At 33.8% G+C, this 14,561-nt stretch overlaps 1 protein-coding gene and 1 long non-coding RNA gene across 2 annotated transcripts in view; one reads left to right on the top strand and one right to left on the bottom strand.

The window, feature by feature from the left end:
* Positions 1-10,935, bottom strand: part of LOC128997394 (CWF19-like protein 1) — a 51,880-nt gene extending 40,945 nt beyond the window's left edge. Inside the window, exons 1-4 of the mRNA XM_054423031.1 lie at positions 10,812-10,935; positions 8,441-8,607; positions 6,143-6,244; positions 5,197-5,408 (exon numbers count right to left, since the gene is read on the bottom strand). Of these exons, the coding sequence (XP_054279006.1) occupies positions 5,197-5,408; positions 6,143-6,244; positions 8,441-8,607; positions 10,812-10,843 (513 nt within the window). The 5' untranslated portion in view covers positions 10,844-10,935. The remainder of the gene's footprint in view (positions 1-5,196; positions 5,409-6,142; positions 6,245-8,440; positions 8,608-10,811) is intronic.
* Positions 10,936-11,060: 125 nt separating this feature from the next.
* Positions 11,061-14,197, top strand: LOC128997205 (uncharacterized). The gene is made up of 2 exons (XR_008491105.1): positions 11,061-11,335; positions 14,043-14,197. It is a non-coding gene; the product is annotated as an uncharacterized LOC128997205 (long non-coding RNA).
* The last annotated feature ends 364 nt before the right edge of the window (positions 14,198-14,561 follow it).

Below are 14,561 nucleotides of genomic sequence, written 5' to 3'. Positions count from 1 at the left end.
GGGCTACTACTCTTCAAGCATAAAAAGTACATATAAAATTAGTATTTGAAATCTTTCTCAAAATCATACAATTTTATCATAATAATAATTTATATTTGCTTAGACCGAAGATGACCCGAAATGCTGTCAAAATGACGGCTTACAATATGAAATGAAGTACTATTAGACGATTTAGATTGGTAATTTATAATACAAATTACCAAAATAGGCCACGAACTATTGATACATGAACAACGTAAATCGTAACGATTCATGATGGTTTGCTGAACAAATGTTTTACTAAAATGAGTTATCATTGTCTTAGCATAAACGAACATTTTGGAATCCAGACAGAAACAGCAAAACTTATACAGTTAAGACATCAATTAAATTGAATACGGCTGTAATAAGGTGCAACACCAACGATAACTTATTTGTATCTAATCTATATTTATATAGATTCCATCATAAAAAATTAAAATCGGAATTTAAATTATATTTGTTAAGGAACCTCAGTGTGAAATATCCACCGTCAGTTAATATTTATTAATTGTTGTAATTAATAACTAAAAAAACTCGGTTATTTACAGGGTTATTTTAACACTTTTATTACTTGTACAAAAGTTCATGAAAATTGATTATTAAAATGCCTTACATCGTGTTAGTAGAGAGTAAAGGGCTGGATAAAGTGCATCGTCCTGGCCGCGACAATGCTAAGATGTGGCGCAGCGAGACGCTTAATCCCACATGACGCCTGCAAAATCTAAAACGCAACCCCGGTCGTTGGCTCGGGTCGCGGAGCCTAGCAGCCGATCCAGTTAGTTTTATATGTCGATGGCATCATCTGACACATCACAAAACCAGGGTTGGTACTGATTTTGGAAAATGAAATTCCCTGACTTTTCCAGGTTTTCCAGACTGATATTATACTTTTTCCAGGTATACCGTAAGACGATATCGAATAGTCAGAATACAAAATTATTAGAAAAAATGTAGGCCTAAATAGTTTACTCATAAATTTCATATTTTGTTGTTGTGTTTCCGGACCAATTGATTGACAAATAAATAAAAGGTTAAAATACCTGCTTGTCGCCTTGTAGTCCAAGTATTGTCCTAGTGGATTATGTACATTTCGGCGCGAGCGCCATCGTCAGATCCGTATAAGAACTGTTTACACTAAACTTCCCTGAAGAGGTGCGTAAGATGTCCACAACACAAAACACATATAAAATGAAATGGAGAATCAGCATTTATGGACAGACAATACCAACAAATACAAGGACCGTATCATTTTCTACCATAGATATGTTGACAATATCATCATCATGTATAATGGCAACAATAGACAAATCCAGCTTTTTAACAATTATTTAAACAACATTCATCCACAGCTAAAATTTACAATAGAATTTGAAGAAAACGAAAAACTCAATTTCTTAGACCTAACACTAACAAAAACAAAAGATAAGATTGTATTCAGCATCTACAGGAAACCTACAGCCACTGATACCACCATTCATGAAACTTCCCATCACCCCTTCCAACACAAGATAGCAGCATACAATAGTTTCATTCATAGAATGCTCACCGTCCCCCTAAACCCCGATGATTATGAAAAAGAGCTAAACATAATTAAATACATCGCCGTCTCAAATGGATACAGCCCTAAATTGATCGATAGTTTAACCAATAAACAGATAATCAAGAAAAAAGCCATTACTAGCACTGATAACAATAAAGAGCGAATGGAGTATGTATCAGTTGAATTTGGAACCAACCTCCCCCATACACTGAAAAACCAGATGAAAAAGCATGGCAAATTGTAGCCTTCAAAACATCGAACAAACTCCAAAATCTCCTTTCCGTAAAAAATACACCACAGGATTTTTGTCAAAAAACAGGAGTTTATAAAATAACCTGTAATGACTGTGATAAGTTTTACATTGGCCAAACTGGAAGGCCCTTTGTAAAGAGGTTTAAAGAACATCTTCCCAAGAAAACCATCGTTCAAAAATCAAATTTCGCCGACCATTTGGTAGCCAGTAACCATAGTTATACTGATATAACAACAAATTTGCAGCCTTTACATATTTGCCAAAAAGGCCGAACAATGACGGCATTGGAACAGTTCGAAATTTACAGAGCCTCTAAAATTGAAACAAACAACCTGTTAAACGACAAAAACACCCTGCAACCCAACATTCTTTTTGAAACCTTAATACAAATGAATAATAGCCGAAACAATGCTGCACTAGCTACGTCACCAGGACAAAGGTCAGATCACGACCAACTACCGTCTTCAGTCGAGTCTCGACACACGTCTGGCGCGCCTCCATATCCTGCCCGTGCACGCGTAGCAAAAGTAAAAAATGTTAAATAACGGTCGACCGGTTTTTATATGTGTTTTGTGTTGTGGACATCTTACGCACCTCTTCAGGGAAGTTTAGTGTAAACAGTTCTTATACGGATCCGACGATGGCGCTCGCGCCGAAATGTACATAATCCACTAGGACAATACTTGGACCACGAGGCGACAAGCAGGTATTTTAACCTTTTATTTATTTGTTACTCATAAAACCAATAAGGAAAGAATTAAACATCTGGAATCTGGAAAATTAAGAGTACCAACTAACTTAACCTTACACTTTATGTTCTACTTGGCCTTGACTTGACACTAGCAGATAGACGATACGGTGCTTCTGATACTGATATATATCGATACTTTGCTTGCGATATCATCGGTTTATATCGGAAGAAACATGTGATCTTGGAAAAATAACTACCATGCTTGTACCGGAGACAAAAAGTAGTACCAAACTAAACTATTAAATGTTTCAATTAACAGTATACAATTTTATTTAGAAACTCCTACAAGTGCAGTTTTTTTTAGTTTATTAAAGGTTGAATCAGTATTGGTATAAATTCAATGAGGAATTGTATTCAGTATCGTATTGAAATTGAAACGATGAATGTAGGCCTATCCTTCCGCGCATCGCGGTACTAGCAGTGTTTCCATACGTGGGATTATTATCCCGAAAACAGGATTTTTAGAGCATGAGCGGGATTTGAAGGCGATGTGGGATAAAACAGCAGTTTTGGCTATGACGTCCGTTTTTATTTAAACTAGTATGCTTTATTTTAGTGAAAAACTAACCCCAATCGAAAAAATTGCCTTAACAAAATATAATAGCAATGTTAAAACAACTATTTAAACACAATATGTCTAATTTAACACTCAGAATTTAACATCAAAAATCTTAAGGGATTAAACGGGATTTCTTAACCCAGTGACCGGGATTATATTCTTTTGGTCGTGTAGAAACACTGGGAGCTCGGTGCGTTCAATTAAAGCCAGTAATCAGAGGGTGATGATAGAATGTCTGTCGATGTTCGATGTTTTTTTATATCGATGGTAGGTTCCCGATGTTATTGTTACATCAATGTTTTCGTCAAACTTTGATGTTTTTGACCAAGTATTGAGGCGTGGATGCAAAATGTAGCATATCTGTAAAAAATGTAGTCTTTCAAGAGAAATTCCAGATTTTTTCCAAAATTCCCTGACTTTTCCCTGACTTTTCCAGACCAACAAAATTCCCTGACATTTCCAGGTTTTCCAGGTTTTCCCTGACCGTACCAACCCTGAAAACTGAAGGTTGTGTTTATTTAAGTCAAGTATACTGTATACATTATGCATTTAAACGGTCCGTTTTAACAAGTTTTTGGGGATGTCTGTTTAATCGGAAAAGCCGTTATCCGGACTGCCTCGGTCCCAAGGAGTCTGGATAAGAGGGAGTCTACCGTAGATTTAACTTGCAACACCTATAACTTTGTACTAAATATTTGTCCATTTTATTTATAAATAATGATTCCCATGCATTTAGTTCATTGGATTTTGTTATATTTTTTAGTAATTTAGTATTTCTTGATTGAAAATGTGTGGTCCGTTTCTAAACAATGTTTTGCTATTGCTGATTTTTCAGGTCTGTTGTGTGTTATGTAAGAAGTGTGTTCTTTGAATCAAGTTATTAAAGTTATTACATTTTTTTTGTCTTTACCTCACAACTGTCACACTGAATTTGATAAATGCCAGATTTTGTCGTATTTTATAATTTAATTTTAGGATTTCCAAGAATATTTTTTATTTTGTTTATCACTTTAAATGAAACCATTAGTTCAGGATTTTTCTTAAACTTTTTCTTGTTGTCTTTATATTGTTTGGTATAGGTAGTGCTTATCCATTTTTTCTTGTCTTTGATTGGCTCTAGTTTAGTTCTTTTCCTTTTGTTATTTTTTTTTAGCTTTGGTCAACATATTGTCTAAAATTTTGGTCTCATATCCATTACTAAGCCATGTCTTATATGTATTTATTATAATTTTCTTGGGACAGTAGGGTATTTAAGAGGTGATAAATCATTGAATTAAAAGCTTATCTTTTTTGTTCTGGAGGGTGATGAGAATCTTGAGTGATAAACCTATTTTTTGGGTTGGTTTTTCTGTAAATATCAAACTCATTCGACCTCATTGTGAATTTAATTGACAGATAATAAAAAGAATTCAATTTTTTGACAATGTCATTAAGGGTTTCCTTTTTAATTTTAATCATAAAATTAAAAATTCACTATACAGTGGTGATGTTTTTATTTTAAATTGTACATCTAAGTTATCCTGACACGGGGCCAAGCCAGTACAATTTATCTTTAAAAAAAGATAAATCGTACACCGTACACTATTATAAGGTTTAACAGATTTCTTTAACCTTTTCTCAAATTCCGTTATTACATCCTCCTAATTACTGCTCAATCTTGGAACAAATACCCACTTATGATAATACCTCAAATTGTGTTCAACAACTTGTTCAGTCCCAAATGAGAGCCACCCACCTTTAAAGAATAGTCTTTCCACAATCTACTGATATTTAATGTTAGTTCCTGTTTTCATGTAATTTATGTGTAAGTTTTTTGGTACACTTAATGTTTTGTGTTTTTTATGACAGCCTTTAGCAGGAGATGGTTAAAATAGGATGTGGATAGCCTGAAGTGGCTCCAAATTTTGAACCAAATTTAATTGCTAAATGCAATTTAAAGGATTACCATCCATAAAACTTAAGCTAAATTATATAACTCACCATTTTCAAACAAGTCTGTTGAACACAAAATATCTTGGCCTAGTCTAATCATCTTTGCAAATTATTATTATAATTAATGGGATCTAACTCACGGTTTTCTCATCTCGCTGTGTGACACCCTGGGGCCACTGAGACGTAAGCAGTACATCCACGCCTCTGTATGACGGCTGTCCCTTGACGCAGGAGTCTCGCACTCTCACCACGTCCGCAGCTGTGAAGCGTGTAGCAGCGTCTCTGTCTCCCTCTGTACCGCTCACATACGCCACCTTCAGTCCCTCGCTCACGCTGAACACACCTCTTCTTCCTACACAGGTAAAACAGCTGATGTACCATATGTACCATCTGATGTGTCACGTTGTTTCAAACAGCTGTGTACCACGTTGTTGTGTCAAACAGCTGATGGATCACATTGTTGCAAACAGCAGATGCTACTAGTCTTAAAACATTTTAAAATCACTTAATCAGAAATACCCTATGTGCATCAAATGAACTAGATTACTACTACCTAAGCTTAAAAGGTTTACGATTAGGTTTACATCATCTGCTAAGAGGTACTGTACATGTAAGCTGATTCTTCTGCAAACTCCCCACAACTGTCAATGGCCAATCATCTAAAAACTCAGCCATACAAATCTGGATAGCATGTTGGGTGTAGCAGTATTGGATTAATAGCACTTCCATGGGCCCAGAATAACTCCTAATAATATCAAATTGGCATCTAATTCAAAGGAAAGAACTCTAACCTCATGATTAACCTACTTATTATTGAAAATGTTCCATAAAATATGTTAAAATCTTTATCACAAACTATTGAAATGCATTCCTTCTGGCAATAATGAATATATTTTATTATTGTTAAGTTAATCCAAAACTCTTTATGCTTAACTAGAATTGAGGGAGCTCAGTTGAGCTTTTAACAAATGGTCCAGGCTGAAGGACAAACTGATTTTAATCAGTTGTAAAACAAATCATCTAATTCATTGAAAATTCATCCATTAATCTTTGTCCATTCAGCAAATTAAAGTTAGGCCTACTTACCTAAATAGCTTATATTTGGAGCAAGTTCACTCCCGTTTATTTCAGGGTAAAACCTCAACTGTTCTTCGTCGTTAGGTCCCAATATGTTTGTATACACTGGAACTAAAAACCAACTGTTAATAGAATGTTGTATTACAAATGGGAAAGCGTAGGAAAAATAATTTCAATAAAGCAAACATTTAAGTATTATATTTACATGCCTCTATTATTGACTAACTTATTGGATAATATACTTATAGGTATAATACAGACTAATATTTAGATTTTACACTATGATAAACTGATAAACATTATATTATAGCGTACAGTTTTATCCTATTAAATAACAAAGACAAGTTTAATACTATAGGATATCAATAAGTCAAACTTTCAAAAGTTCTCAAATTTGTTACCTAAGTTAATTCCCTTGCAATCCCAGTAAATCACAGTGCTAAACAGAAATCCTTTAAAAGTCTAAGGTTTTAAATGTTGTTTAAATGTTTTTTAAAAATGGCCTAATAAAATCTTTGAATCTTTGAGCCTTTGATAAGTTAAATTTTACTGTTTTGCAATCAATAATATTTTTCATTATGTCATGTCGTCAGCTATACAAAGAATATAAAACATTAACAGGCGATAGAGGTACCCTTGTAATTTGTCTTCTGTGCAGAGGACAGCAATGTTGAGTAAGCTTTCACCGATTAAAAATTTACCTAAAATTATTACCCTTTCATTTTCAGTTTCTACAGATATTGAGGTCCTACTATACAGGGTGTTTTTAAAAGAATGCCGGGATTTCAAACGGTCGTTGCTCAGGGACTATTCAAGATAATTAAACGATTTAAACGTCAAATTGAAGGGAAAAGAACAAAGTTTTTTTCTTGGTCTATCATACAATTCGGAATGATTTAATAAAATTCATATTTTCGTCAATCTTATATAGCGTTATCTTATAGCGTAAAACTGGCAAAGTCTGACAAAAGTCAAGACAAAAGAATAGCCTTACATACTTTAGACATAACACCTCCACCATTGAACATTCTCCATATTACTCTGGTATAAAATTGTATAATAGCCTGCCTAGCACCATAAAGGGTTTGACAGATTTTAAAAGATTTAAAACCAGTTTATTCAAATTGTTATCAGATAAATGCTGCTACAAGATTGGGGACTTTTTCAATTAGCTATTAGTATGCAAATCAATAGTTAGTTGTAATGGTTGAACCGTAAGTAGTTGTAGGGGAGAAAGTGTATACATATAGATTATAGCTCTTAATTAATTAGTGATGTAAATATGCCAAATGTATAGTTATGTTTATTCTTGACTTGACACAATTCATGTATAGAAATGTACTGTTTGAATAAAGGATTTTTTTATTTGATTTGATTTGATCTGTACGCTTAGGGCGATCGGCGGGTTTATCTGATGTCTTAACTGAATCTTTTTTTGCCCAAAGACTCTATCTTTCATAGATAACAAAGTGACCAATTTAGGTTTGTTAAACTGAATACTTCATCGGGCAATAGATTTTTTTGGACTTCCGATGCAGAATTGTCGGATTTCTCCGACTATGCCATCACTTGTTTTTAGCCGGCCAGGTGAATGTCTTTTCAAAACATTTCGGTGCCACGAAACTTATTAAACCAGTTTCAAGTTTCTTTATCATCAAGTAGATTTAAATTTAGTTTAATTTAGCAATGGATATAAACTCTGCGAACTACAGATTACAATCTGTGCCTTCTCTTGCGCCATAAACGTCGTACTGGCGACTGGCGTCAGGCGTTTGAGTCACAATAGCGGCCTATCACCCCGCAACTGTCTCTAGCATGCCAAGGTAAAAGTTTCCTCCCTTGCTACACGGGATACAAAACTTAGTTATATCAGCTTCAATTTGACGTATAAAACGTTTAGTTACCTTGAATAGTATCCAAACAATTACCATTTAGAATGCAGGCATTCTTTTAAAAACACCCTGTATTACATTTCCTATAAATAACATAAACCTTAGTCAGATTAAACCTTTAAAATGAACTCAAATTATTATCAACAACCTAACTTATTAGTATATCACCTTATTATTGTACCGTAACTGTAAAAGAGGGTAAAGAGAAAATCATTCTATCGTGCACCAATAAGAAAGAAACCTTATGTCAAAATGTGTGCTGTAAGCATTTCCTTAAGCACGAAAATTGCCTACGAAGAAATAATGGTACTCATTCACTAATGTTAAAAACCAAGAGGTTTTACATTTTGTTTTATTTGCTAAGTTAACATCTAGGATCTTTCATTTTGAATAAAAATTATACTAGGGGGCCTACCTGATTTCTTCCCAGTTTTATAAAGATTCCATTCTTCTTCTGACGTATTTGGACCAAAGAAATTACCAACACATAGTAAAAGATCAAATGGTCCATTCTTTTTGTTGACTTTTTCAACTCGGGAGAACAACGTTTTAAATTTTCCATTAACATCGCCACAAACAAGCCTGCAAATAAGAAATACAAAGTTATATTCTAAGTAACTTCAATATGTTTGTGAGATAATTGGATGACATGAGATTTATTGACGATTAGAATTGTATTTGGGGGACATAGGTACTAGATCACCAAGCTGCAAACCTGCTTAAATATGCCACCTTCTACGGGCCTCTGCACTATGGACCACCTCACCGGGGCTGGTGGCCAGACAAACATTTACCACACCAAGAACCAGGACTGTAGTAGCAAAATGGACATTGAAAAAAATGAAGATAAGATTGGTTTTTAGTAGATAGTAAAAAACAATATTTTAGAGCCTATAAGGCTACCGGTAGGCAAAATTAATAATATAAATATAAGTATGTACCCTTTTTCTCTCTCTCTTCTTTTTTGTTCAATCTAAATCGATAAAAAAAGTAGGCTATGTAGTCTATAGGCCCTACCCTATGGACTCCGAAACCGCTCGCTAGATTGTAATGAAACTTTCAGGCATTTAAGCATTATTCAAGGATGGTTTGTGTGAAGTTTGGTGCAGATCCATCAAAAGGGCTCCGCCCCAGAGGGTTTTAGGGGGTCCAATGTCAGACTTTTGGAACTACAATGTTTACAAATAAATATAATTTGAAAAGCAGATGTTTATACTTTTACCAACTGTTTTGTAGGTTCGAATAAGTGAATTACAACATTCTGTATTAGTCATGATTTGAAATAGTGCTACACTGTTTCCACAGAATGTAGCACAGAAAACTATTTTACTTTAGGATAAGATCCAAATATATTAAACCCCAATCGCAGCATTCGCAGCACACGTGTGCACTCAATAACTTTTAAATTCTCCACTATTAAATATGTTAACATAAAAAGTAAAAACCTTTATCAAAATTATAAACAATAAAAGGGATGGCAATGTCTATTATTTTTAACTTTTGTTCAATACCCACACAATCTAACATAAACGATTATAAGTGAATACAACAATCTTGAGTGCTATCTCAGGTACCGGTATTCAAATGTCTCCCAATTCGTCATCAACCCACCACATTACTGTCATTAAAAGAAGGAACTGCAATAATACCAATACGAAACTTAAATAGGCCTATACTCAAGCTGAGCGACGGAACCAGACTGACGATTAAAAAAGTGACACCAAACTTGATCGAAGCAACAATCATCAGTGGTAAGTTTAAAGGAGAAATAGTCTTAATCCCTAGAATACCGATCATTTAATATCCGAATTACCCTTTGAATTAAAGCGACTACAATTTCCTTTGAGTCTTGCTTTCGCAATCACCATTATAAGGCACATAGGCAATCCCTGACTATCGCTGGTTTAAATTTAGAATAAACATGCAATTTCACACGGACAGCTGTATGTTGCGTGCTCACATGGTGGTAGGTACGCTTCAAACCTATATATTTATACACCTAATGAAAAAAACAAAAAACATTGTTTATCCACTGGCAATTAAGTAAAATAAATACTCTATTTTTTGTCATAAGATATAATAAGTTACTGGGTTTAACAGTTTTGGCTGCCCGCTGTATAACTTAGGTATTAGGCCTAAGACTAGAGATGTGTTTTTTACTCTCTATGTTGACACGCTCTACAACCAGCTATATTAGCGTAGACATTTGATGTCATATCCCAAAACCTCGGCCTACTCTGTATTTTTAGGATAGGCCTAAAACTTTCAAAATTGCATCTCGAAACATTGATCATGTGTGACTGAACACTCAGGAACAATAACACAACTGACTGGCAGTACAGTGCTTCATACTGATTTAGCCTTACCATAGTCTAAGCTCTTGATTCTGCAAATGAATAACAAATGGTGGCTAAAAACAGAAGCTGATTTTGGGTACACTTCCATATCTGTTAGCACAAACAACCGAATGAGTAATATTGATTATTCGATTGTTTATTTCGATATATCGTTTGGTTAGTTAGGTTAGGTTAACCTTACTTAACTAACCAAACGATATATCGATCGATATTTTCAATCGGATGTTTGTGCCAACAGATGGATCAATTTTAGAGTGAACTGATTAAAAATAAATGCTGCTGTAGGCTGAATAACACCTGATTTATAATTTACCATTTTTGGGAAAGCTATGAAAATAACAAATTAGTCTACATGCAAGGTCTAGCATCAACATCACAAACGGCTTCTTACTTCTTATAGCGACTTATAGGTTAGAAACAAATACTTACACTTTAACGTTACCATTCCTTTTTTGGGCCATGCTAATTAACTTAAGTTTGCAATAAGCCCAAACAAAAATTAAAGTAAATCACTAGGTTAAATCAAATGAATTTTCACTGGATAAACAGCATAACTTCAGTCGACAAGTCAAGTCAACCAATCAACAACAAGCATAAATAAACAATAAACAACACAAAACAGAACACAACGACAACGACAACGACAACACAGGAACACAGACGAGAAACGGGGATTTACTCAAGGGAGGTACAGAAGAGGATTCGATGACGTCAGCTGTCAGAAAAAAAGTTGTTGACGTAATCGATTGAGCGATCTGTTGAAGGTGGAATATCGTACTCGTACTAAGTTTATCACTATCGTATCGTTTCGACTTTCGTTATTGTATGGCTGTCGGCTGCCGTTTGTTTATGTTTATGTGCTTTCCTCATCACTCTCCTCCTTCACTTCAACTAAGTTACTAAGTTTAAGTTTACTATTTATTTATAGGCCTACATACAGTTTAAAGTTAAAGGTAAGTAATTATTCCTAATTAACTTTTGAGGTATTAATAATTAGGCTTAAGTTATGGCTACTTTTAATTTGTATTATTGACCACATGATAGTCCAAACCCAGAAAAACCTAATCTTAACCTGATTTGCTTAGTTAATATAGGCTAGGCATAGGCTAGTCATTGATTTGTGTTTGTAAAAGTCAGGCCCAGAGTAGGATGACCAGGTTGTTTCAGAATAAAAACAGGACATTCAAACAAATCTCGGCCTCCCCCGTAACTTACAACACACACCTGAGTGTCTAATTAAATTACACAGAGGGTCTCTTATTTGCAAATTTTGTTGAGGTAGAAATCAAGTACGTTTAGGCCCTTTTATCAACCTGTTTTTAAGCTTTTAGACCAGTAAACTTACCTAATCTTATTTTCCATTAAAACTTATTTACACATCACACGATTGTCATAGTTGTTTTAAAAATACATTAATGGCATGCAGCTAGGGGCTAGGCAAGGTAAATACTTTTGTGAATCACCACATAGGCCAACTGAGAATAAAATAATCCAACAAATTTTAAGGGTTTTAGATCTTAGGGTACAGTTTCTTAACTGGGCTATGCTAATATCGATTGAAACTATCGATTCGATTGGCAAACTTTCATGCGATTTTTTCACCATCAGCAAGTTTGGTTGGTTAGGTTAGGTTATGATAGTTTAATTTTATAATAGATATATTTTTAAAAATTTAAAATATATTTAAAAAAATATATATTTTAAAAATATCGATTATTAATCAATATTTCCAATTCGATAAGTTAGTTTCAATTGATATAAGCATAAGTTAGCCCAGTTAAGAAACTGTACCCAGATCTTATTACAAGATTTATTACGGGTACAGTTTCTTAACTGGGCTATGCTAATATCGATTGAAACTATCGAATTTGGAAATATTGGTTAATAATCGATATTTTGAAATTTATCTATTAAGTTATAATGTAAAATTAAACTATCATAACCTAACCTAACCAACCAAACTTGCTGACGGTGAAAAAATCGCATGAAGGTTTACTAATTGAATCGATAGTTTCAATCGATATCAGCATAGCCCAGTTAAGAAACTGTACCATACCCTTTATTACTAATAAAACATAGGTGGTAATAGCCTACCGGTATGTGAAACTAAGTTATTGATTTTAAGTATCATGAGCATCTTAAATTTAATTTTGTTATCGTTAATTTGTATGCTGGGAATAAACTTAGGCCTACAGTTAACTTATAAATTACAGAAATTCATAATAAACTAAAAAAATGTTTTCTGTTTTGTTCTAAGAATAACTTGCTCACTTGCTTAAGAATAACATTAGGTTAAGTTATCCTTTTCGCAGAGGATACGCAACCGGGACCGTGGACGTGGATTATGCGTCCGGCAGTTATGCCTACAGTTATAACCTAACCTAACCAACCTAACTTGCTGATAATGAACAAATCAAATGAAGGTTAAATTCTGTTCATAAAATAAAAATAAATGCCAAAAATTCTAACTAAAGATGTACAGTTAAGAAGAAATGGGATTCTAAGCAAAATCTTTGACAAAAAGTTAGTAACTTCTAGGGCCTATCACCGATGTGATTCGATCTAGATACCTCATGTACATCAGCCATGTACTTAATCTACACACCACGAACACCAATGGCTAAATATCGTATCGTTGTGGAAATGGTGTTCCGGTCCCCCACAACCCGGTGACGTCAATGCCGGGTGCCTAAGTAATCCACATTCGGTAACCAGACGCGTATCCTCTAATCTGCGTTTTTTTTTTTTTTTTATATAAAGCAATAGGCCTTATTTACTTAAAAAAGTTATAACCAAACAAATTGAACAAAAAACCAAAGTGAACTTAACCAATTTCAAATAATAATAGGCCTAAGTTAATACTATCTATAACCCTCTAAGATTTAGCCAATACATAGTGTAGGCTAATTGAGTTAAAACTTTGATATTCAAATTCATCGCCTCATATTACTATTGGTGTTTACAAACAAGTCAATCTATTGATTACCGGTACCTAAGTTATTTCACCTTCAATTAGTTACGGTAATCATATAGCAATAATGGTACATTCATTGAGTAGACCTAGGCCTATTTATTGTAAAACAAAAGTAAGAATGTAATGCATAATACGCTATGGTTGACGCGCCGAGACCCTGAGTCCTTATCTAACCCAACCCAACCACAATGCCATAATATCATTGTTTTAAATTATTCAAAAGTGTTATTATCATTAGTCGTAGAATCAAATCCAATCGACAAATTATAAATATGAACGACTAAGATTGATTAGTAAGAACAAAGTAGGCCTAACTTACTTATAGACTAAATTTTGTGTAGGCTACTTCAATGTGTATCGGCAATCAAACTGTCGATGTGTTCACATTTTGTGTTTTTCATACTAACCGATTAAACTGTCAGCACATGCAGGAGCCCGGAACATTTACATTCGAAGATAATGTGTGTTTTTAATAACTTAGCTGATTTGTTGTCACGTCAATTTATTACACGTTCTTATTAGAATATTTTGAAATAATGCCTTAGGCCTATGCAAATATTTAAATAAAATGAGTAATGTTAAACTCTACTCTTTGACAAGCAGTCCTGATCATTCAAGACCCCAGCATGATTAATATTGACTACAATCATACCGATAATTAAGTTAATCTATTATATTTGTTTCAGGGCAAAAAGTGCTGCTGTCGCAACCATCAATGATTAGGATTGGAGTGGACGAAGAAACATTTATTTCCATTTTATTTGATTTTAAAAGTTTTTGTAATTTCTTTACATAATTTGGTTTTAACTTGCATAGAATATAATAAATAGTTTTGTCTAAACTTTGAGTTTTTATCCACCAAAAGTTGAAAAATAGATTTATTTTTTAATGTAAAATTTATAGTTGAAATAGATAACTGAACCAGACACTTTGTGTGTCACCAAAGATTGCGGCTTTTCACTGTTTTAGTCAAATAATCGTAATGTCCAATTGTACATAAATCGAATTACAGTTTTATATCAAATTGATCATCAATTGGATTAAATATACACATCAATGTTTGTGATGTTTGTACATTCATTGAACATTAAATAGTCTCAATTTGTACAAACATGAATGTGCATATGATGTTCACTAGATGACCAATTGAATTTTAATTTAACCTAAATTGAATAACAATTTGATGTAAAATTGATCATCAATTG

Source organism: Macrosteles quadrilineatus, unplaced genomic scaffold, assembly GCF_028750875.1.
Source record: "Macrosteles quadrilineatus isolate MER2022 unplaced genomic scaffold, UCM_ALF_1.0 Scaffold_6__1_contigs__length_79288215, whole genome shotgun sequence".
Classification (NCBI taxonomy): domain Eukaryota; kingdom Metazoa; phylum Arthropoda; class Insecta; order Hemiptera; family Cicadellidae; genus Macrosteles; species Macrosteles quadrilineatus.
Note: the sequence above shows the minus strand (reverse complement) of the source record. Positions and strands in the feature narration are given on the sequence as shown.